Raw genomic sequence first — 23,034 nt, 5'->3', positions numbered from 1 at the left:
TGGTACCACTCTCTACTCAAATCTCAAGCCAGAAACTTGGGGTTCATCTACCTTTTTAACCTAAATGGTAATAGTAATCACTAATATTTATTGAATACCAATCATGTGCCAGATACAGTTTTTATTAATAATTCTTTACATCCATTATTGTGTTAAAGCCTCACAAAACCCTATAGGTATTGGTATTAATATTTAACTTTATTTTACAGATGAAGAAAAGGTACAGAGGGAATAGATACCTTGCCCATGGTCATGTAGCTACCAAGTTTCAGAGCCAACCCAGCCAGTCTTTTGAACCTGTACTTCTTTGTTCTGTAACAGTTTATGCAGGATAGATACCTGTTTCTTGAGGACTTTATTTACACACACACACTCCCTGTGAAGTCGTCTGGACCAAGTGCTTTTTAGAGAGGTACATCTTGCAGGATCTTTTAATGTCCTCTACCCTTACTATACCATAGGATCTTCTACTCTGTGAGCTCATTTTGGGAAACTATATTTTGTAGAGCAGAGACTGGAAAACTATATCCTGCAGGCCAAATCTGGCCCACTGCCTGCTTCTTTATGTGAAGTTTTGTTGGCACACAATCGTATCCATTCATTTACGTGCTGTCTGTAGCTGTTTTTTGTGCTACAGCAGCGAGTTGAGTAGTTGTAACAGAGACTGTATGGCCTGGAAAGCCTAAAATGTTTACTGTCTGGCCCTCTACAGAAAAGGTTTGCCAAGCCATTAGCTGGGTTTTCTGTTTTATTGGTATATATTACACATAGTATCTTGTCTTTACAGACTCTCTATATATGAAGGTATGTGTTTTTCCCCCAGTACTATTTATATTTCTTCTTTTATTTCCCCCATTGTTTGGGATTACTAAACTTTTGTCTGATGTATTAGTAATAGTGTTAATGTTGGTATTCGATCTTATGCTGTGCCCTACAACAATTTGAATAGCATTTGACTTAGAGATATGTTCTGTAACAGTGTGGTGGCTTTTTAAAAAGTGAAGTATATATGGTAGTTTTGATCAAACTAGCTGATCCTGATGGATGATTTAATAATTTCTTCATTTCTTTTGTGCTAATTAGACTATCTTTTCTGCCTCTTCTGGAATCTTGTGGTAAATAATTACCTCCTCCAGTTTTTCTAATTATAAGTTGAGCCTAAAGAAATATCTTAATTTTAGAAATCATCTCATTTTTTACATTTTTAAAAAATTAGGTTAACTGGTTGTTTACTTCTCTCTTAGAATCATGCCTTGGATTTATTGGTTCACTGTTTTGCATTTCAAAAAAATTATTGAATCAACAGTGTAAAATATTTCAGATCAAAATATAAAATTATAGCATATATTGTTTATAGTCTTTTAAAAATATTTGTCTCATATATTTAAATCTTTATTTGCTTATCGATTCATGTTTAAAGCCACTGGTTTCTGTTTTTATCTTTACTGATGTCTTACCTCTTCTTTTTGTTGGATTTTTAACTTGAGTTGGTTTCTTCACATTCTCATTCCCTTGTTTAGTCATGTCTTAAAATTTATTGTGTGTATTGTTTTCATAATTTTTTTTTTGATAGCTCTAAAGTCCTGGTATTTATTTCCTCTTCAACTCAAGATTTATTTGAATAAGGCAATTTTAGTTGCTACTTTTTCTAGTGTGATTACATTGTAGTCCAGGAATATCCTCTGTATTACTCCTACTTTTTGTAATTCATTGATATTTTCTTTAGTGCTGAATGGTTTGTGTATGCACTTTCTGACTATTTCATGAGTAATTGTCAAAAAGGTTTTGCCTTTTTTTTTTTTTTTTCAGTTTTTCTTTTCTGTCTCTACTTGGTTTGCGTGTTTTGATATTAAGATTTGGTATATAAAGGTTCTTAGCTGGTTGTTTCTTTTTAGTTGGTTTCTTTATCAGTATGCAAAATCTTTATAATGCTTTCTCTTTGAATTTTGAACGTGTGCTTTCATCTAAATTTTGTTAGCATCTCGTTAGTGTATCTGTCTCTGTACTTTTTCCCGAATTGTTTTGTTTCAGGAGTGATTTTTGCAAAGTGTATTCCTTAAGTTTGTTTTTTCTTTTCTTAACCCTTTTTATGGTCTTTAGTAACTAGTTAATTTAACCATTCACATTTTTATTGTGATTACAGATATTCTGAAGCTTATGCTTGGCATTTCATTTTGTATTTCATGTTAAGCACAATTTTAAAATAATTCTCTTTATTGCATTTTCTGTGTCTATTGAATGGTTTTGTCATTTTCCCCTCTTCTAGTGGTTTAGATATTTACTGACATAATTAATCTAAGCTTTACACATAGACAGTAGCCAAAATTGCTCATGTTTATTTCTGTTACCCCGCAGCCCCACCCGTACCCTGGCACACCCGCATGCACTGTTAGTTAGCTCCTTTATTCTTTACTACGACATCCCAAGTTTCCATCTGAGACTTGACTTCAGATTATTTAGTTTTATAATCAGTAGTTACGTCTCAGTGTTTTTTGCTGGCGTCACTGAAGTTTTCTGGCCCTAGAGACTAGTATCTATCAATATTTCAGCCTCTTTTTCTCTGTGGCACTTTATTGATGAAAAATACAGGAGTTCTTTGAAGTTTTGAGGTAAGTGTGGGGTTGCTGGGTGATCAGTGTAATACTGCTTCTGAATTCCTACTCGCTTCTACAGTAGCATTAGGGTTCTTGTACGTGTCTTTATGTAAGTTATCTTCCTACTTTCTTGAATGTATTAAAGAACACTTTCCTGTTGCTATCTGACATATATAACATCTTGTTTGGGTATTAAATTGTTGTCACAGTCTTTTCCCTTTAGGAATAAAGTGGTGGACAAACTTACTTTTTAGCAGTAGGTAACTATAAAACTTTAAGGTTACATTCAATTGCCAGATACCATACTGAGCTCAATATTAGGCATGTAAAAATGGAGTTAAGAGTTTTTATCTGCCTTGTAATATCATAGTTAACATATATTTGATCCTTTTGGTTTCAGATATATTTTAGAATATTCTAGTTTGGAGAAGGCAACAGCACCCCACTGCAGTACTCTTGCCTGGGAAATCCCATGGACGGAGGAGCCTGGTAGGCTGCAGTCCATGGGGTCGCTAGGAGTCAGACACGACTGAAGCGACTTAGCAGCAGCAGTAGCAGTAGCACTTCCTTATTTTCCTCATGACAAAGGAATATACATTATTGTTACATTCTAAGAGCATTAACTTGTCTAGGAGGCAAAATTTTCATACATAAAGTAATTAGACCTATAATACACTGGGCCCAAATTGTTAATAAGAGGCTTTCCAGTCGTCAAGAATAGAAGGACTTTGAAGCAACAGTTGGAATATTTGTAATCTAAGGAATTCTTCCTGAACTACAATTTTATTGTATTACTTTAGAAAAGTCAAAGTCAGATTTTTAAAAAATAAGAGGTCAAGATCATATATTAGTATCAGTAATATAAACTAAATCCTCCAGCTGTTCAGAGAAAGAAGACAATAATAAGGCTAGACCATTGAATGAGAGGCGGCTGTAGATCTGAGCGCTTGTAAGAGGAAGTTGAGTGACTTGGAAACAATCTAGGTAACCAGTACTTTATCACAGAATCATATACATTGTAGGTATTTGGTGAATATTTCTTTTTGGGGGCTGCAGTAATGGCTTCTGTTATACTGAGTGTTTACATTATGCTGGGTATTAGACCAACACTGTCTATATCATACAGACAAGGAAGAAGGTGCAGAAATAACCCAGCTCCTGAGTGGCAGGGCTGTTTTAGTCTCAGGCCTGGTGCTCTTAACTCTTGAAGAGTTTTCTCAGTGTCCTCACCAATCACATGGAGATGAATCACTGTTTATTTGACAGTGGCATCTGCAAAGCTGATTAAATTGCTACAAAAGAATAAAGTGATATTGTGCCAATCATTTAAAAGTAGACACTACGTATAAGCATTTTGATGCAGATTTGGTTCCAGGCCACTGCGATAAAGTAAATATTGCCATAAAGCAAGTCACGAATTTTTTGGTTTCCCAGTGCATATAAAAGCTATGCTTACTCTGTCCTGTAGTCTAAGATATTTAACAGTATTATGTCTTTAAAAAGTGTACATACCTTAATTTTAAAATAATTTATTGCTTTAAAAATGCTAACCATTAGCTGAGCCATTGCGGGTCCCAAGCTTTTTGCAGCAGTAACATCAAAGATCACTGATCATAGTTCACCATAATAAATATAATGAAAAAGTTGGAAATACTGTGAGAATGACCAAAAGGTGAAACAGACTGACAAAGTGAGCAGATACTGTTGGGAAAAAAATGCCGCCAATAGACTTGCTCGATGCAGGGTTGCCACACACTTTTCATACAAACATGCAGTATCTTCGAAGTGTGATAAAGCAAAGCACAGTAAACCAGAGTATGCTGCCTAGCCTTATGTTTGGTGCTCTGTAAACATTATTAACATACTCAACCGTAGGATAGCTCTGTGAGGAATAGGTGTTACCCTGTTTCACAGAGGAGACCACAGGCTCAGGTTTATACAGCTTGTCCGGGGAGATAGAGCTTTTTAAAGGCATCGCTGGGATTGAAACCTGGGTCTATCTGGCACCAAAAGTTCATAGACTGTGCTGCCTCTGTGTAGTTTTAGAGATTGGGTATGGTTTCCCTGGTTTAGAGTATTTCCACCAGTTAACTTATTTAATCTCTTTTAGGAGTCCAGAAATTCACTGTAGTTTCCAACTGTTTGTACCATAGGCAGATTGTGTTTCTCCGATTTGCTTAAGCCAGCATATTCAAATTATTACTCTAGTTTAGGTTAGTCTCACAGATCTCATTGTATGATCTTTGTATTTTGTCCCTCTTCTGAATTTTTCTTATTTGATTCAGATTTTACATTTTAATAACAAAAAACAATGTTAACCTTGTCTAGCAGGATTATTTTCTGCCCTTACTCTTGTGTTGTCTTTCAAAGATGAAAACTGGGGGTCAAATGCATTAAGAATGAGGCAAATTCAGAACAGTCACCCGGGACTTGAAGTTTCTTTAGGGATTACCAAAACTTTGTCAACTTTGCTCTTTTAGTTACTGTGAGTTACAGAGTTGTATGATCAGTGCTTATTCTCTAATCAGAGATAACAAGGGAAAGAGGTGGTGAGCTGAGCTGTCATCCAGGACAGGGAATACTGATAGCTGTCCGTTCCTTTATCAGATAGGTAGGTAGCTGAAGTTAAAATCTGATGCTTGGCAGTGATCCTTCCCAAGAAAACTGAGCCTGGGAATGAGGATACCCCTGCACACATAAAGAGTCTGTTCCTTTAGGATTGTTTTCCTTGGGGCCTTTTTGCTTAGATGGCTTGCAATGGAGGTACACTTTACTGGCTAATCTTTTCCACCCCTTTTCTTTTGTTGGGATTAGTGCCAGAACAGATAAAGCCCAGTGTAAGCCAGCCTCAGCCTGCCAACTCTAATAACGGCACTTCCACAGCAACCAGCACTAATAATAATGCCAAGCGAGCCACAGCCAACAATCAGCAGCAGCAGCAGCAGCAGCAGCCGCAACCGCAGCAGCAGCAACCGCAGCAGCCACAGCAGCCACAGCCGCCACCACAGGCCTTGCCTCGGTATCCCCGGGAAGTACCACCTCGATTTCGCCACCAGGAACATAAGCAGCTTCTAAAGAGGGGTCAGCATTTTCCCGTCATAGCAGCAAACCTGGGATCTGCTGTTAAAGTGTTAAGCAGCCAGTCAGAAAGCAGTGCTTTAACAAATCAACAGCCACAAAATAACGGAGAGGTGCAGATCAGCAAAAACCAGTCAGGTGAGAGAAGGCATTTCTTACGAGACTCCAACTATCATCGTTAGCAGTGTAGCAGGTTTATAAATTCATGCCTATTTGGTGATGTATTTGTATTCATCAGTATCTGGGTTGTAAAGTAAGAATTCTATGCAGGAACTTGTGAATGGGGAATCTTAAAATGTTTCCTGTAAATTAACTATCACTCTCCCTTCAGATCTTAACTCATTTTAGTAAACAGCTTATAGAGCCAAAGTTATATGCTAACCAGTTGTGCATATTAACTGCATTTAATCCTCAACAACCCTGTGAGGTATCAGCTGTTCTTATCTCTGCTTTTCAGTAGAGGAAACTGAGGCACCAAGACAAAAATCACTTGAGATCGGTTACCACGTGCCGTAAAAAAAGACCACCACCCATGAAAGTTCTGTTCAGAGCACGTGCATTTGGTTATTATCCCACAGTGGCTTTTCTCAGCTCACTAATGATTGTGAGGCAGAAAATAAGTTCAGCATGTGATTAGTTTTCTCAGAGTCCAGGTTATTTCCCTGTATTCTGACGATTGGTTTGTCCATTCATTTATTGAACTATTTTGATGCTTTTATCCCAAGCCTTGTAGAGAATTGAGGATAGTCAAGATTCCCACACATGAAAGCAGTAGCAGACCAGTAACCAGCCCGAGTCTCTGGAGCCAAATGGACCTGGTTTTTTAAGTCCTGGCTCCACAGTATACCAGCGTGTGACCTTGGCAGGTCACTAAATTGCTCCGTGTGTCCGAGTCTCATCTGAGAAGCCTTTCCTAACTGTCCTAGGCAGAGTTACTCACTTTCTGCCTCTGTGCTCTCTTCCATACCAGGAACTGCTCTGTACTTTATCATCCAGTATTTCACAGCTAATAAGTAGCAGAGCCTGCACTCACACTGAGATCTGTCTGACTCCAAAGCTGTGCACGTAGCAACTATGCCGTGCTTTGGCAGCCCACTGGGTGTGATAGGTGAGGAAGCAGAGGGCACACGTGATTTTCTGGCATAGGTAATTAGAGAAGCAAGTTATTGGAAAGGGTGCAAACTTAAATCATCAGCCTGAGTTAATACTTACCCCTACACACTTATCACTGAGTAAGCTTGGCCAAATGACTTATCAGACCGTCTTTGCTAATCTGTGAAGTGTAATGCCCAGTCCATAAGGTTGCCCTGAGGATTATGCTATGTGACGTGTTAAAGCAGCTAGTTTAGGGTCAGATATTTGGGCACTGAATGAATTATTTTCCGAGACTTTTCTAGAAGGACCTGTGCTTTTCAGGAGGAAGAGTCTGGTTGAGACATGTTATATCTAATGCCAAGCAATTAATAATTTGGTTTGAAGTTCCTCTAGGAAGTCAGCTTGGAAGCAGTTGTATTGAGTCATCAACATCATTGTAGTTAAGACTTCAGAGAGGTTATATATGCAGCAAATTCTTGAGTACCTACTGCAAGCTAAGCAATGGTGGCATATTTAACAAACAGGAAAGTGCGATAGTAACTTTAGGAAATACATGTTGAATATGCTTTTTCAATTGGGGACATGAAAGAGCAAAGCTGTTTTTGAAATGGAAACAATGGGAGTACAAGAATTTTCTCAAAGATCAGTATGGGTCAAGAAACCCGAAAGTGTTACGCGTATACATTCAGGTGAAAAGAAGCCTAAGATGTGGACATAGGAAGAAGTCTTCAAAAAAACAAAGGGCTGAGGAGGAAAGATATCCCGCCTGTTTCTAAAACAGGTTCACAAAGGTGGACAGTGTTAATGTGGAGGCTAAGATGGGAACAAGACGGGTACAGCAGTCTGACTAAAATTTAGAATTAAATCCCAAAACAGAGAATGCAGAAGAAGATGCAAGCAAAGCATTCTTCAAGAGAACCAGACTTGTGCTTTTGTCTTTTTTTAAACATTTGTGAGTCCCCTTTTACCAGCGTAGTTTCATATTTATGTTAAAATATTTTTGTAGGTGCTACTAGGAATGATAAGAGAAACATAATGGAGCCTTGGGTATCTGTTTATTAGAGAGGACTTCTTAGATCAGTCCTGGCTCCTGAAGGGCTAATAATAAGTAATAGTGACAGTAATAATGTAGTGACTGACTAACCCTTATGGGGTGCTTATGACCCACACACTGTTTTTAACACGTTTAATTTTCATTTTACAGATTAGAAAATAGCCTAGTGATCAATGAAGAGCAGTGTACTGGACAGTATAAATAACATGAACGATAGCCCAGAAATCTGATAATTGGCGTGTTGTGAAACTATATGTAGTTCAGAAATGTGGGAACACATCCTTGACTGTCTTTGTCTATCTGTATTTGACTTTTTTAGTTTTCTGACCAGAGAGAGGTGATGGAGTAGATTTGACATTTAAATTGATACATGCAGTAGCACACAGAAATTTACTTAAAAGTTTTCATAGTAAAGATGAGGAGTGCTGGTTCCACTTGCCTTGGCTTCACAGAATGCATTTCTCACTTATTCACTGCACTGAAGAGGAGGGCTAGTGCCTGGTCTAAATTAGAGGTCACACAACTAAATCCTTCATAGGCTAGCAGGTAAGTAGAGTGAAGGATGAAAAGCAGTCGTGGGAACTGTGGTAAATGTATGCATTTAAGTTTCTTTGAACCGCACAGCTCTGCAGGTGGAGTTGCCAGCTTGTGGCTGTGCCGCACGCGCGTAGTGATGGTTGCAGTAGCCACTCTCTCGCAGTTGATTTCTTAAAGCCTTAAGGTGTAAGACCCTCCTACTCCCCAAATAACCCTTGAGTTTGGGGGGACTTTACCAGGGCTGGCGGCAGGGTTGTTCTTGTGAGCCAGAGTGTTCCAGGGCACATTTTACCATCAGCTGACATGACACATTCAGAAAACTTAAGTAGACGGGCAAACACCCATATACCCTCCCCTCAAATCCAGCTGCTGTTAGTAGATTATATGTACATACACATGCACCCATGTGCCTTACTGTTCCTGCCCTTCACCTTTATTACTCCTCCAGATAACTTTTTAAAGAATAGAGTAGTCTTCTATACAACGAGGACACCACCATCACCCTTAAGCAAAAGAGGGATATTTTCAGCAGTACCCTGTGATGTGTAGTTTGTATTCAGAATTTTGCAGATGGTACCAAGAATGTGTTTTGGTTTATAGTGAGATGCAGCTTAGCACACATAACACACCATTTATATAAAATAAAAAGCTTGCAAAATAGCATTATGCCTTGCATATGAATGAATTCAAATAGAGCATTTTGTGTGGTTATTACTCAGTTACCTACTGTGGGAGAAATGAGATACAATCAAGAGAAAGTACACAGGAGTTTTCTGTTAGTAGTATATTTCCTAAGGTGAGCGGTGTGTGAATGTTTTTGTATTAATGCTATAGATTTCCCTGTGTTTCTTTTTTTAAAAGAAACTTAAGTGTGAAGTATAAATATAAAGTATAAATTACTAAAAATTGGGGCTGTTCTAATGAAAAAACTGTTAGTTACCAGAAATGTTTAAAGGTTAGAATACTGTCCACCGGCCTGTGCTCAACTGTCTTTTTAGTGCAGTAAATGTACATCCTTGCTGTCCTGTGACTTCTTGCTCTAAGCGTGTCCCGTGGTCTGTAAACATATTTAAGTCTTTATAATCTTTAAAAGAAATTCCTTTAGTCTCCCATTCTCTTGGGATTATTGTAGACTTTCTCTTTACTTTCTTTTAGAGTTCTTAAAAAAATAATCTATACTTAGACTCTCTAATACATTGCTTCAGTCCTCTGTCATCTGGCTTCTGCTCACTTGATTAAAATAGTTCTTGCTAAGGTCACTGATCTGAATGCCAAATCCAGACTTTTTTATTTTTAATTGTGGTTTAAAAAGTAGACTTACCAAAAAAACTTCCAAAAAAACAGACTTACCCATTTCTATCTTAATAGATTTCTACATTTTTTTTTTTGGATCATTGACCATGTTCTCCTTTTTAAAGCCCTTTCATTCTTTGATTTTCCTTTGACCAGTTTTCAGACTTTATTTCCTCCTATGGCTTTGTTTCATCTCTCTCCCCAGTTTCAGGTTTCATGTCTTCTGGATGTCTTCAGCTACTGTTGGGCCCTTCAAACTCAACATGTCTGAAATTGAACTCAATTATCTTGCCGCATACTGGTTTTTCATTCTGGATCCCATTGCTTGAAAGGTTGGCACCCCCGTTCATCCACTCACCCGTCTAGAAATCTTAAGCTCATGCTTCATGCTCCCTCTTCTTCGCGTCTCACAGGCCGCTGGTTTGCCGTGCCCAGCTGGCTTGAAGTCCAGAACAGCTCTTGGCTCTGCTCCCTCCTCTGCGCTGCTGCCGCCATTGACTCAGTTCAGACACGCAGCATCTCTCCTGTAGCTCTGCAGACTCCATCTCTCAGACCAGAAGCCAGTCAGAATCCATGTATTGCTTCTGGTTGTGGTACTGCTTCTGTCTATAACCGTCTTTAACCTAGGCTCTCAGCCTGTTTTTCTGGATGGCTGCTACACCTATTTGTTCACATGTTATCTGTGGCTGCTTTCCAGCTACTGTGGTAGAGTAGTCACCACAGAGACTGTTTGGCTGGCAGAACCTAAAATAGTTGTTAATTGGACCTTCACAGAAAACCTTTGCCAGCGCCTGGACTAGAGATTAGAATAACTAAGGAAAACATTTTTCACTTTCTCGCTCAAGTGCTGTTTGAAATTGTGCCTCTGAAGTTCTCTCATATTCCAAATGATAACATCTCATACTTCCTGGAAATGCTGTAAGGACTTGCTTTCTGGTGAGATTGGAAGTCTTTAAGGCAGAAAGCATATATTTGGCTATTTCGTTGGTTACATGATACATATTTAACTTAGAAAAATGTATGAATTTTCCTGGATCTAAATTCTTCATGAATGAATTATGCAGTTCCCTTGAATTCTCACCAGTCTTTGCTTTACCCCAGGTATCTTCTTTGTGAATAGGTGCTGTGTAATACACTGCTATAGTCTTCTTTTATTTTTTTTCCTTTTGGCCATGCCTCCTGGCTTACGGGATCTCAATTCCCCATCCAGGGATTGAACTCAGACGCTTGGTAATGAGAAAGCAGAGTCCTAACCACTGGACTGCCTGGAATTCCCTCCCAGCCCACCCCCTTTTAAAAAAATTGGAATATAGTTGGTTTGCAATGTTGTGTTCGTTTCTGCTGTACCGCAGAGTGAGTCAGCCACGAGTATACATATGCCCTCTTCCTTGGATTTCCTTCCCGTTTAGGTCACCACAGAGCACTGAGTAGAGTTCCCTGCACTAAACAGTCAGTTCTCATTGGGTGTCTATTTTATACATAGTAATACACATATGCCAATCCCAGACCTCCCCACCCGCCTCCCCCCCATTGTGTCCGTACGTTTGTTCCCTCCATCTGTGTCTCTATTTCCGTTTTGCAAGTAAGCATCTGTACCGTTTTTCTAGGTTCTGCATATCCTTTTATTTTTTAATATTCTTTTTGGGGTATAGTACCAGAGCTGCCCTCAGTCTTCCTATCGTAATTTTGTTTGAGAGTGGGGTGCTGATTTTCACATGTTTTTTTCTCAGTTAAATGCAGCCTTCCAAATCTTGGTTTAAATTTTGTGTTTTGCGTTACACTGTGAAACTGAACTGTCCACTTTCCTCCCACCAGTGCAGGGGTTTACAGTCTCCCTGTTCCTCAGTTTCCTGGGAAAGCGTGACTGTCGTCTTCTCCTTACTAATGTTGCTGCACGTTTATCTTCCAGATCATTTGTAGTGGTGGACTCTGGCTTCCTTGTGTGTTAAGGGAAGTGCATTATTTGACTTCTTTCAATTCTGAAGTAGTCTCCAACTGTGAAATGTTTTAGTTGTGATCGCTGAGGTGTCCTGCACTTTTCACCCCACTCCCCCTGCCCCGCCCCGCCCTCCCCCGCCACACACACACAGATTTTTCTGTCTAAGCTAAAGTGTTTTTCATAACAAAAAGTGGTCTTTGTGACCTATCGTTGGTAAATGCAGTGTTTTGAGGTAGCCTCTTAATTTATGTTTTTGGGAAAGTATCAAGTATGTTCCAGATTAAAAATAGAGTTTTAGCTAATAATTACTGATGGCATCTCTTATTGTCCTAAAATACATGGGCATACACAGCAAAAGGCAGGTATGGACCATAATCTCCTCCAAAACTAGGTCATGGCCAGCCAGATTGTGAGAAAGTTTCACTACCATTAAAGATTGGTTTCCAAAGGGCATTTTGCTTTTGATGTATTCAGACATTAAAAAGAAAAAAAAGAAAAAAACCTTACCTTTCTTGTAAATAGCCAAGTTTTTTTTTTTTTTAATGGTTTCTTTGCTTTTATGTATACAAAATTCTCATCACAAATTCATGGTTTCATCTTTAACACTTGAATCATTTGGATTTACTTTTGATAGATCATCTCATTTAGGAAATCTTTAAAAGTATTGAATATTCCTTTTCTTTCGGTGATTTAAAATGCTGACATTTGGCATATAACCTTAGATAATACACTTGGGTCCATTTCTGGATTAATTTTTCTGTTCTTACATACTCTGATAGGACAGTGCTGTTTAACTAGTACATGATAAAAGTAGATTAATCCACTTTTACGGATTTTATTTATATGTCTTATGTGAATTTTTATGTCTCTTTAATCAAATTACTGACTCTTGTTAGTAAATTTTTATAATTAAACTCAGAAGAAACATTGTTATATCTTCCTGTTGAGGAGCAAGTTTATATTTAATCAGGTTATCTGCTATGACCTACAATAAAATTTAATTGAATATTTTTGTTAACTTTATTTCAAAGCTTCCTTAATACTTTTTGTGGTTCCTATGATTTGGATCCTTTTCCATCCCATTTTCTTGTTGGTTATTCTTGGTGCATAGGAAAACTGGCTTTTTACATGTTAACCCTTTTTGTTCCTTTTCTACTATCTTGACCTCGTTTGGGGGGTCATATTTCATCAGTTTGTGCTTCTAGCACAAAGTTGAGTAGTTGTGCTGATAACAGATTCCTGTCTTTTCCCTGTTGTTAGGGGAATGCTGATTATGTTTCACTGTTAAATCCCAGGTCCACTCCTTTGTTTTCAACTTGGGTAGTTTTGTCTGTCTTTCTCAGTCTTGTTTTCTTATTGCTGTTGGGAAGTGGCGAGACACACGCACGCAAATAATAGATCAGAAGTACTTTTGTTACAGACCATGGCTTGACTGTTTTAGATTTGGAGAAAAGTGGAAGGTTTGGGACTTGCTGATGTTCTGGATTTGCTATTCACAGGAAAGAATCAAGGGTAAATCTTAGGTTTTAGAAAACTTACCAAGATGAAGAAAACTGGAAAAGAAGCAGGCTTGCTTTTTCCTTGGAGAGGAGGCACCTGTGGAGGTATAATCTAGGAGTTAACAACCTTTTTGAGATATCTAAGTAGAGATTTAAAGTAAGCACGTTGGTGTATGGTTTCTAACTTTGCTCTTTATGAGAGAGGTATGGTAGAATGAATAACTTTGCAGATAGGACTGAAAATTATGATAATCATTGATATACATTAATTAGTGAAAAAATAATGGCCCTCATTTGTATCTGAATCAGATACAGTTCAAAGCAATTTTAGTTAGCAATCATTTAATCCTTGCAACTCTGTAAGGTAACTACTATTACTATTCCCACTTTATAGATGAAGAGTCCAAGGCACAGGAAGATTTGAGGGTCTTACCTGTAGTCACACAGCTGGTAGATAACAGAGCGACTTTTAAACCCAAGCAGGCTGGCTTCGAGAGTTTTACTCTGCGTCACTGCACCAAACTGCCCTTCATAGAGCACTTATTTGAAGCCAGCAGTGAGCTGCATACTTTACGTATGAAACTAGGTTAACTAACAACCAGGTAAAGAAGTCCGTATGTACTGTGTATATTCCCATCTTACTAGTTTGGTCATACAGCTGCTACACAGACTTCAGTCTGGGTATCTCTAGAGTCCCAGCTATGTTCTGAGCCACCCTGCTTTTTTACTTTAGGATGAATTCTGATTTTCTCACCTTATTTTCTACAGCCCTTGAGCCTCCATTTCTTCATCTGTAAAGGGAAGATAATGCCTACTCTAGGGCTATTTCAAGGATTTAGTGACAGCATTCCACATAAAGCTTGTGCTTTCCAGCATGCTGAATGATATTGCCAGCAGTGCAAGCACTGTTTGTTAGTGAGACTGATGTTTTTGTGTCCTTTATTTCCTGAGAAAAATCCTCCTCATGGGCACTGAAAGATGAAAGGCTTTCCTTGGAAGCTTCGAACTGCCAAGTAATTTTTAGTTAGAGAGTGGAAGTCAGAAGCACTTAGAGAACTTCTAAGAAAATATATATATTTAATGAGTTATGTATACGTTTTTGGTCTCTGTTTAGTCCCCCCCCCCCCTTGTTTTTTGCTACTTGTTCTGGCTCTTCACCTTTTGCTGCTTAGCAATTATGCTTTGAGAAATAATGATGCATGTTGAATCTGATTTTCCATATCAGCAATACCCTCACGGGCTTTTCTGGTTCCTCAGACAGTAAAGAATCCCCCTGCAATGCCAAAAGCCTGGATTCGTCCCGTGGGTTGGAAAGATCCTCTGGAGAAGGGAACGACTACCCACTCCAGTATTTTGGCCTGGAGAAGTCCATGGACAAAGGAACCTGGCAAGGTTACAGTCCATGGGGTTGCAAAGAGTCGGACACAACTGAGTGACTTTCATTTCACTATACCCTCACAATGAGTGATATTTTACTCTCTGGGCTTATAGCACCTAGTGTTTGGTTCATTATATCTGGGACATGACTTAAGCATATGTATTACTTACAAACACTAAATATGATTCTGATAACTACTGTAGTAAAGAACTACAGTATGAACAACCCCCTGAGGACAGTCTAAATGCCCACATCTTATCTCTGAAGATTCCTGACTTAACCAGATTTTTAAACTGAATGAGAGTGATGCATTTGGGAAAATATTATAAGCAATAAAATAACTAGATGATAATACATACCAATAAGTCTTAAGTTTATAGGATTATATGACAGTCATTAATGTCTTCAATGTCAGCAGTTGAATTTTTAATCATAACTTTGATCTTTAGCATATCAACTGTTTTTTGTTGTCTTCTAATAAACGTGACTCTTAACACATTTTTATGAAGGCAATATTTCTACTTGTGTGCTGTATTTTTCAGATTGAATTTGAACACTAATGAAATGCAAATATAATGGAAAAGGCTTTATAATTCTTACAAACTTGTTATAATACCCAAAACAGTTGTGTGAAATAGCTATTCTAAAAACATGTGGATAAAAAAGGATTCCTAATGTATTTCTAGTACATTTCACCAAGTTTGGCCTGTCCACTTGTCATTTCCCATTTGCATCCCAGCCCCTTTCTTTCTGAGGTTGGGCCTCCAAGCCTAGGTTGCTCCATCGTCCTAATAAATCATTTCTACCTTGTTCTTCCTGACTCCAAATTCTTTATTTGCTGATATGTTCATTCATTCATTCACATATATATTGAGGAGCTATTATGTTCCAGGTACTACTCTATGCTCTTGGAATAACATAATGAACAAAGCAACAAATTTCCTGCCTATGTGGAATTAATTATTGAATATGGAAAGTTGGTGGCTGGGATATAACCAGTGCCCTTGTAATTATATTGCCAAGCGTTATATTTTGTTGAGGAGCCGTACACATTTATAATATATTCATCATTTTTCCAAACACTTGATATTTTTTTGTGTTTCTTCTTTATTCTAGATATAAACCACAATACTTCAGGATCCCATTATGAAAATTCAGAGCGGGGACCTGTGTCGTCTACAAGTGACTCTAGTACAAACTGTAAGAATGCTGTTGTGAACGACTCCCCTGAAAAAGAAGCATGGCCCTCAGCCCCTGGCAGTGATCCGGAGTTGGTTTCAGAATGTATGGATGCTGATTCTGCCTCCAGTTCTGAATCAGAGCGACCCATCACTATCATGGCTTCAGGGAGCACAGGTGGTGAAAATGATGGCCTTCGGAATAGCGCTGGACTTGGATCCCAGAACAAGTTTGTGGTTGGTAGCAGCAGCAATAATGTGGGCCATGGAAATAGCACTGGGCCGTGGGGCTTTTCCCATGGAGCCATAATAAGCACATGTCAGGCCTCTGTGGATGCTCCTGAAAGCAAATCGGAAAGTAGCAACAATAGAATGAATGCTTGGGGCACTGTAAGTTCTTCATCAAATGGAGGGTTAAATCCAAGCACTTTGAATTCAGCTAGCAACCATGGTGCCTGGCCAGTATTAGAGAACAACGGACTTGCCCTAAAAGGGCCTGTAGGGAGTGGTAGTTCTGGCATCAATATTCAGTGCAGTCCCTTAGGCCAGATGCCTAACAATCAGAGTATTAACTCTAAAGTGGGTGGTGCTTCCACCCATGGTACCTGGGGAAGCCTTCAGGAAACTTGTGAATCTGAAGTAAGTGGTACACAGAAGGTTTCATTCAGTGGTCAACCTCAAAATATTACCACTGAAATGACTGGACCAAATAACACTACTAACTTTATGACCTCTAGTTTACCAAACTCCGGTTCAGTACAGAATAATGAACTGCCTAGTAATACAGGGGCCTGGCGTGTGAGCACAATGAATCATCCTCAGATACAGGCTCCCTCGGTTGTAAACGGCACTTCCCTTTCTCACCTTAGCAATGGAGAGTCAAAAAGTGGAGGCTCTTACGGTACTACATGGGGTGCCTATGGTTCTAATTACTCTGGAGACAAATGTTCAAGCCCTAATGGCCAAGCTAATGGTGACACTGTGAATGCAACTCTGATGCAGCCTGGCATAAACGGGCCTGTGGGCACTAACTTTCAAGTTAACACAAATAAAGGAGGCGGCGTGTGGGAGTCCGGAGCAGTGAATTCCCAGAGTGCATCCTGGGGAAATGGTGCAAATTCTGGAGGAAGTCGAAGAGGATGGGGAGCTCCTGCACAGAACACTGGCACTAATATACCCAGCGTGGAATGGAACAAACTGCCTAGCAATCAGCATTCCAGTGACAGTGCGGATGGCAACGGTAAGAAGTTTACAAACGGATGGAAGTCTACTGAGGAAGAGGATCAGGGTTCTGCCGCATCTCAGACGAATGAGCAAAACAGCGTGTGGGCCAAAACGGGAGGTACAGTGGAGAGTGAAGGTAGTACAGAAAGCACTGGACGCCTCGAGGAGAAGGCGACTGGGGAAAATCAGAGCAGAGAGAGAAGAAAAGTGGACCAGCACACGTTACTCCAAAGCATTGTGAACAGAACTGACTTAGACCCCCGTGTCCTGTCCAACTCTGGCTGGGGACAGACTCCTATTAAGCAGAATACTGCCTGGGATACTGAAACATCACCTAGAGGGGAGAGAAAGACTGACAATGGGACAGAGGCCTGGGGAAGCTCTGCAACACAGACTTTTAACTCAGGGGCATGTGTAGATAAGACTAGCCCTAGTAGTAATGATACCTCATCTGTATCGGGGTGGGGAGATCCCAAACCTGCTCTGAGGTGGGGAGATTCCAAAGGCTCAAGCTGCCAGGGGGGATGGGAAGATGACTCTGCTGCTACAGGAATGGTCAAGAGCAATCAGTGGGGGAACTGCAAAGAAGAGAAGTCCGCGTGGAATGATTCGCAAAAGAACAAACAGGGATGGGGTGATGGACAAAAGTCAAACCAAGGGTGGTCCGTCTCTGCCAGTGATAACTGGGGAGAAACTTCAAGGAGTAACCATTGGGGAGAGGCTAACAAGAAGTCTAGCTCAGGAGGTAGTGACAGTGATAGGTCTGTTTCTGGTTGGAATGAACTCGGTAAAACCAGTTCTTTTACATGGGGAAATAACATTAATCCAAATAATTCATCAGGCTGGGACGAATCTTCTAAACCGAATCCTTCCCAGGGATGGGGAGACCCTCCAAAGTCTAATCAGTCTCTAGGTTGGGGAGATTCATCAAAGCCGGTCAGTTCTCCAGACTGGAACAAGCAACAAGACATTGTCGGATCTTGGGGCATCCCGCCGGCGACAGGCAAACCTCCTGGTACAGGCTGGCTGGGAGGACCTATGCCAGCCCCAGCGAAAGAGGAAGAACCCACGGGCTGGGAGGAGCCATCCCCAGAATCCATACGTCGCAAAATGGAGATTGACGATGGGACTTCAGCTTGGGGAGATCCCAGCAAATACAACTACAAAAATGTGAACATGTGGAACAAAAACGTCCCAAATGGCAGCAGCCGCTCAGACCAGCAAGCACAGGTACACCAGTTGCTACCGTCTGCAGGTACCATCTCAAACAAAGAGGCAAGCGGTGGCTCCGGTAAGTTCTCGTTTTCTGCAGTCTTGATTGTTTCTCATAGTGCTTCACAGTCGCAGGAGCCTTGTTTCAATTTAATGTTTTTGGATGTGCACACAAACCAATTTTTTTTAACTCTAATCCAGGAGAAGTTTGTAGGGAAGAAGATTATGGGGAAGGTGTTACTGTCAGGAAACGGCTCTGCCTTTGGTAGTATTGGCTGTGAATCCCACGTACTCCATTCTCTATCCAGAAAGTTATAGACGGCAGAATTGGAAAAGGGACGTCAAGTGGGAATACTGTACACTTTCCTCATCTCACTTTTTCTGACTTGAGCCGTTAACATTTTGGTTTTATTATTTGACTATCCCCAGAAATAAAACTAAGTACCTAAAAGTACAGTCCTCTAAAAATCTAGATACTATAATTGGCCATAGAAGGGATTTATTTAAGTAGGCATGTTGAATACAGCGTGTATGCGTGTGACAATGACATTTTTCACTAGTTGTTATTGAGATGTGCTGTCTTTTTAATGGAGGTTTCGTTGAATAATAATCCTGTTGGATGTAGAGACAGAAGTGTTTTCATGAACTAACATTTCAGCACCTAATTCTTTTTTCTGAGTATTATTATTAATTTAGATTTAATTCTAAGAAGAAATGTGTATGTATCTTAAGGGGAAGGCTGTTGTGGTTCTTTTAAAACAATGTATTTATGGCTTAGCTTAGCCTTTGTTGATTATGGTTGGCTTTGGACAGCCTAATAAATTTTAAGAAGCGTTGTCCAGCATATACAAGTAGGATGCCTACCTATCATTAGTCTTATATTAAACTACATTTTCCAGAACAGTGATGTTGAAAGGTTGTAGTTACAATAGAAGGTTTATACACATTCTGTTAGCCAGCTTGATCACCTGCTTGACTAGGTTTGACTCAGAATGACTTGGCTTTTCTAGGAATTAAATTCATCCTCAAAGGAGGATGACTTACCATAATTAAGATTATTCAAAAGAATCTGCTGTGCACCTTGAAGGCAATTCTGAAAGAAGAGGTGAAAAAAAATTATAGTTAGATTATAATAATGGAAAATTATTTGTCTTCTTTACCTAAAACAGAGGCCATCCTTTTTGCCCATCACAGCATCATTATTTAATACACTGATGTGAAGGTCTTCTTTTGTTCCCTAAGTATTCCTTATTACCCCTTCAACCTGCTGATGACTTCTTTTCCCACACTTTCTAAAGGCTGGGGTGAGCCCTGGGGGGAGACTTCAACTCCAGCCACAACTGTGGATAATGGTACTTCAGCCTGGGGTAAACCCGTAGACAGTGGGCCTAGCTGGGGCGAACCCATTGCTGCGGCATCCAGCACATCCACGTGGGGCTCCAGCTCTGTTGGTCCACAAACATTAAGCAAATCTGGTAAGTTACTGATAATTCCTGGTTTCCGTTGGATAGCAGTGGTGATCTCATTGACTGTAATTAAGTAATGGGATAACGTTTATGATGTTGATAATGTATCCACATATTATTGTAATTGTCAAGCAACTTTCATGCTATCCAACACAAGAGACTGAGTATAATAGTCTTGGGGGCACATATCCAAGTGGTCTGGCTCAGGTACCAGACAGGTCTCTAAATACTGTACAGATAATGAGCAGAGTTCAGGAAGGACCCTTAATATTCAGACAGACATTGTTACTATTCTTGTAGGGATTCCAAAGACCAAGTATAGAGATGAGATACTTTTTGCTTCTGACCTGCATGCTGTACTTCTGGGCCATTCTCTTTAAAAACATGTATTAAGATGAATTTTTTAAAATTCCATTCATCCTCGTGTCCCTAAGCAAATATGAACATGAATGCCACCAATGTCCCATGTTTAGGAACCCTCTGATTTGTAAAAGCATGAGAAGTGTTTTATTGAAAATGTTACTAAAAATAAATTCTTGTTTAGCTTTTAGCTCAGTATTTAACATACATTTTTGCCATGCAAACCTGGGAAGGGAAATGAAAGAGGGTCTCTAGGTTGTCCCCCGCTCTGCCCCGTTAATGAGTGCTCATCCTCCGGAAAGAATTGTTTGACTGTAGCGTGTTTCTTTTTGTCACAAATCCACAATCAGGGCCAAAATCTATGCAAGACGGCTGGTGTGGTGATGATATGCCCTTGCCTGGAAATCGCCCCACTGGCTGGGAAGAGGAAGAAGATGTAGAGATTGGAATGTGGAATAGTAATTCATCTCAAGAGCTTAATTCATCTTTAAATTGGCCACCATATACAAAGAAAATGTCTTCGAAGGTAAACATTTCAAGGGCAAAGCCCTTGAAACTTTAAATTCCAAAGGTAGTTTCCCCACAGAAGATTACGTGCTTGCCTGCCCACTTATGGCAGTCAGTATAGTCCAGGCAGTCCCCAGCTTAGGTAGAGCTTCCTGTGTGGGCAGCCACCTAGAGAGACCTAGGACCACAGGAAGGTCCTTTCTCCCCACGGCTACAGCTTGGCATCTCTCGCCTCCTCCCCCCTCCACCAGTGCTACCTGGGACAGCCCCTCACCCCAGGATGGTGCCTGCAGTGGGGAGGATGAAGAGAAGGGCAGACCTGCCTGCTGACGCCTCCTGTCCCACTGCCAGTCCATCTCCCATTCCACCGCTCGCCTGGAGCCCCGAGCCTCCGAGTTACCCAGAGTTTCCATGCTCCTTATTCATCCCCCATCTTCGTCCCTTCTCTACTCAGTAAGGTCCTGGGACTGAAATCTCTAGGAATGAGTAGAGCGCTTGGTTTTGCTTTTATATGTAGACAAACCTTATTCCAGACCTGGCTCTGCATCAGAATTGTAAGGCCTTTGTTAAAAGTGTAATTTCCTATACCCTAGGCCTACTGTTGTTTTGGAAATTGAGCCAAGTTTCTTGTTCCCAACAAGCTCGCCAAGTGTTTCTGATGCAGAGCCAAGTTTGAGAAGACTAGTGTCAGATTTTCTTGGGGCTCATTTTCAAAATATGTGCTTAGTCCCCCCAGGTGATTTTGATACATCCTTTCCAACCTGTTTGAGAATGAATTCTTTTTGAGGGACCTCAGAAGTCAGATACCAGTAGCCCATGGCCAGGGTCCCTCCCTTTTGAGCCTGGGGCTCTAAGTCTAGGACCTGTCATTTTCATTTTGAAGATTTTTCTTCATTGGGCTGCAATTGCCTGTTGCCTCACCATATAGCGTATGAATCATTTTCCCGTATTTTACATAAATCATTTGATCCTCATAACTTTCTGAGATAGAATACTGATAAGGAGTTTGAAACTGGAAAAGGTGGTGGCTTGCCCCAAGTTGCATAACTAGTGACAGAGCAAGGATTTAAGTTTAGGTCTTCCAGTTCCAAACCCTGTGTTCTTCCCACTGGACCATGCTGTTTTGTGACTTTGTCTTTCCTTACAGGGTCTGAGTGGCAAAAAAAGGAGAAGGGAAAGGGTGTGTAGCCTTTTTACTCTTTCTCCTTTGTTTCTACTAGTAAAAATCTTTTAGAAAGCAACTGCAAATATTTATTTAGCCTCTGCTGTGTGCCAGGTACTGTGCTTAGTGCTGGGGGTTCAGAAACACTAGGATAAGCGCATACGTCAGGGAGCTCAGGGTTTCGTATGGGGGTGTGAGGAGTGCTCTAAGGAGTGTTAGCTTGAGTTTCGAAGATGCCTGGGAGTGGGATGTGTTAGGAAAAGTGGTAGCCTGAAATACAGACTGTTGGGGGTAAGAGGTGACAGTCTACTCCACAGTTAGATTAGGGGCAGATACTAAAGTGTTTTCAGTAGCATGCCAGATAATTTGAACTTTATTTAGCATAATGTATGGAGCCAATCAAACTGAATAAAAGGCAGCATCAGTTCAGTTTTTAAAATTGGAAGAAAGACCAAAGTTAATGATCTCATTTAGGAAACTTCTGCATTCATTCAGGTTAGAAAGGACGGCCTGAATTGGGAAGCAGAAATAAATATTTAGTAGAAGGGACTGATTTGAGAGACATTTGGGATTAAAGAGACAGATTTTAGCAACCAGTTAAGTATGGGGTGGGGGTAAAAGAGGAAAAGGAATCAAAGTCAACTTCAGAAACCTTGGAAGGGGTTAGATGCTTGCTTCAGAGACCTGCTTTCAAGGGGAAATTACGAAGCTGTGTTCTGTTCCACAGTCAGAAGGAACAGGTAGTAGCAACGGGCTAGGGAAATTATGGCAGCAAACTGAGAATGGTTCTGTGATCATTTATGGGCGGCCTTGGTCTCTGTGGCTTCCAGCCTCCCTGTCTACCAGGCTGCTAATCGTGGGCCATTTGTTCTCTCGGCTCATGTTTCCAAGTGGTTTCCGTACCTTATACCCCAACCAGCCACGGAAAGCCAACACCAAGTAGGAAGAATCCCAGCTTTAGTTGCTGCTGGGGATATTGTGTTCTTGGCAACAGAAATTGGAATTTTAAAATACTCTTTCGTATGGAAACATATGGTGTTTTTTCAGTACAGTGCACATAGCATAATTAAATTATGGTTTTAATTGGTTTCTTTGGACTAACCTGAGAGCCTAGTGACTATTTTTACGTTGCTTTGGTGTGAGAATTCTACAAATCCAAATTATAATTAATTTTTTAGAACACAGTCCACTTGTATATTGGAAACTGTCTGATGAACAGTTCTCCATTATCCAGAGGACCTGTTTACTTTCTGTGGGTCATCAAGGCCCTTTGCTTCTGTCTTTTCCTTCTGACTGCTTGCCCTTAGAGATTTCTCTGTGCATTACAGCTATACCAGAGGACTGGAGCAAAGGAAGTTGAAAATCAAATAAGTTGATTTTTAATTATTAACAACTCTGTGAGAAGAGTTGGTTGGAGGAGAAAGTTTTGGCTAAAAATGAGAGTTGGGAGTTGTCTTG

General features: G+C 40.2%; 1 protein-coding gene across 2 annotated transcripts in view; it reads left to right on the top strand.

Moving 5' to 3' along the window:
* Nucleotides 1-23,034, top strand: part of TNRC6A (trinucleotide repeat containing adaptor 6A) — a 180,001-nt gene that overhangs the window by 129,620 nt on the left and 27,347 nt on the right. For both annotated transcript variants that reach the window (XM_068969083.1, XM_068969082.1), the window contains 5 exons: nt 5,409-5,810; nt 15,584-18,160; nt 19,380-19,556; nt 20,258-20,433; nt 21,562-21,594. In XM_068969083.1, the coding sequence (XP_068825184.1) occupies nt 5,409-5,810; nt 15,584-18,160; nt 19,380-19,556; nt 20,258-20,433; nt 21,562-21,594 (3,365 nt within the window). The remainder of the gene's footprint in view (nt 1-5,408; nt 5,811-15,583; nt 18,161-19,379; nt 19,557-20,257; nt 20,434-21,561; nt 21,595-23,034) is intronic.

Source organism: Capricornis sumatraensis, chromosome 3 (genome assembly GCF_032405125.1).
Source record: "Capricornis sumatraensis isolate serow.1 chromosome 3, serow.2, whole genome shotgun sequence".
Taxonomy (NCBI): Eukaryota; Metazoa; Chordata; class Mammalia; order Artiodactyla; family Bovidae; genus Capricornis; species Capricornis sumatraensis.
Note: the sequence above shows the minus strand (reverse complement) of the source record. Positions and strands in the feature narration are given on the sequence as shown.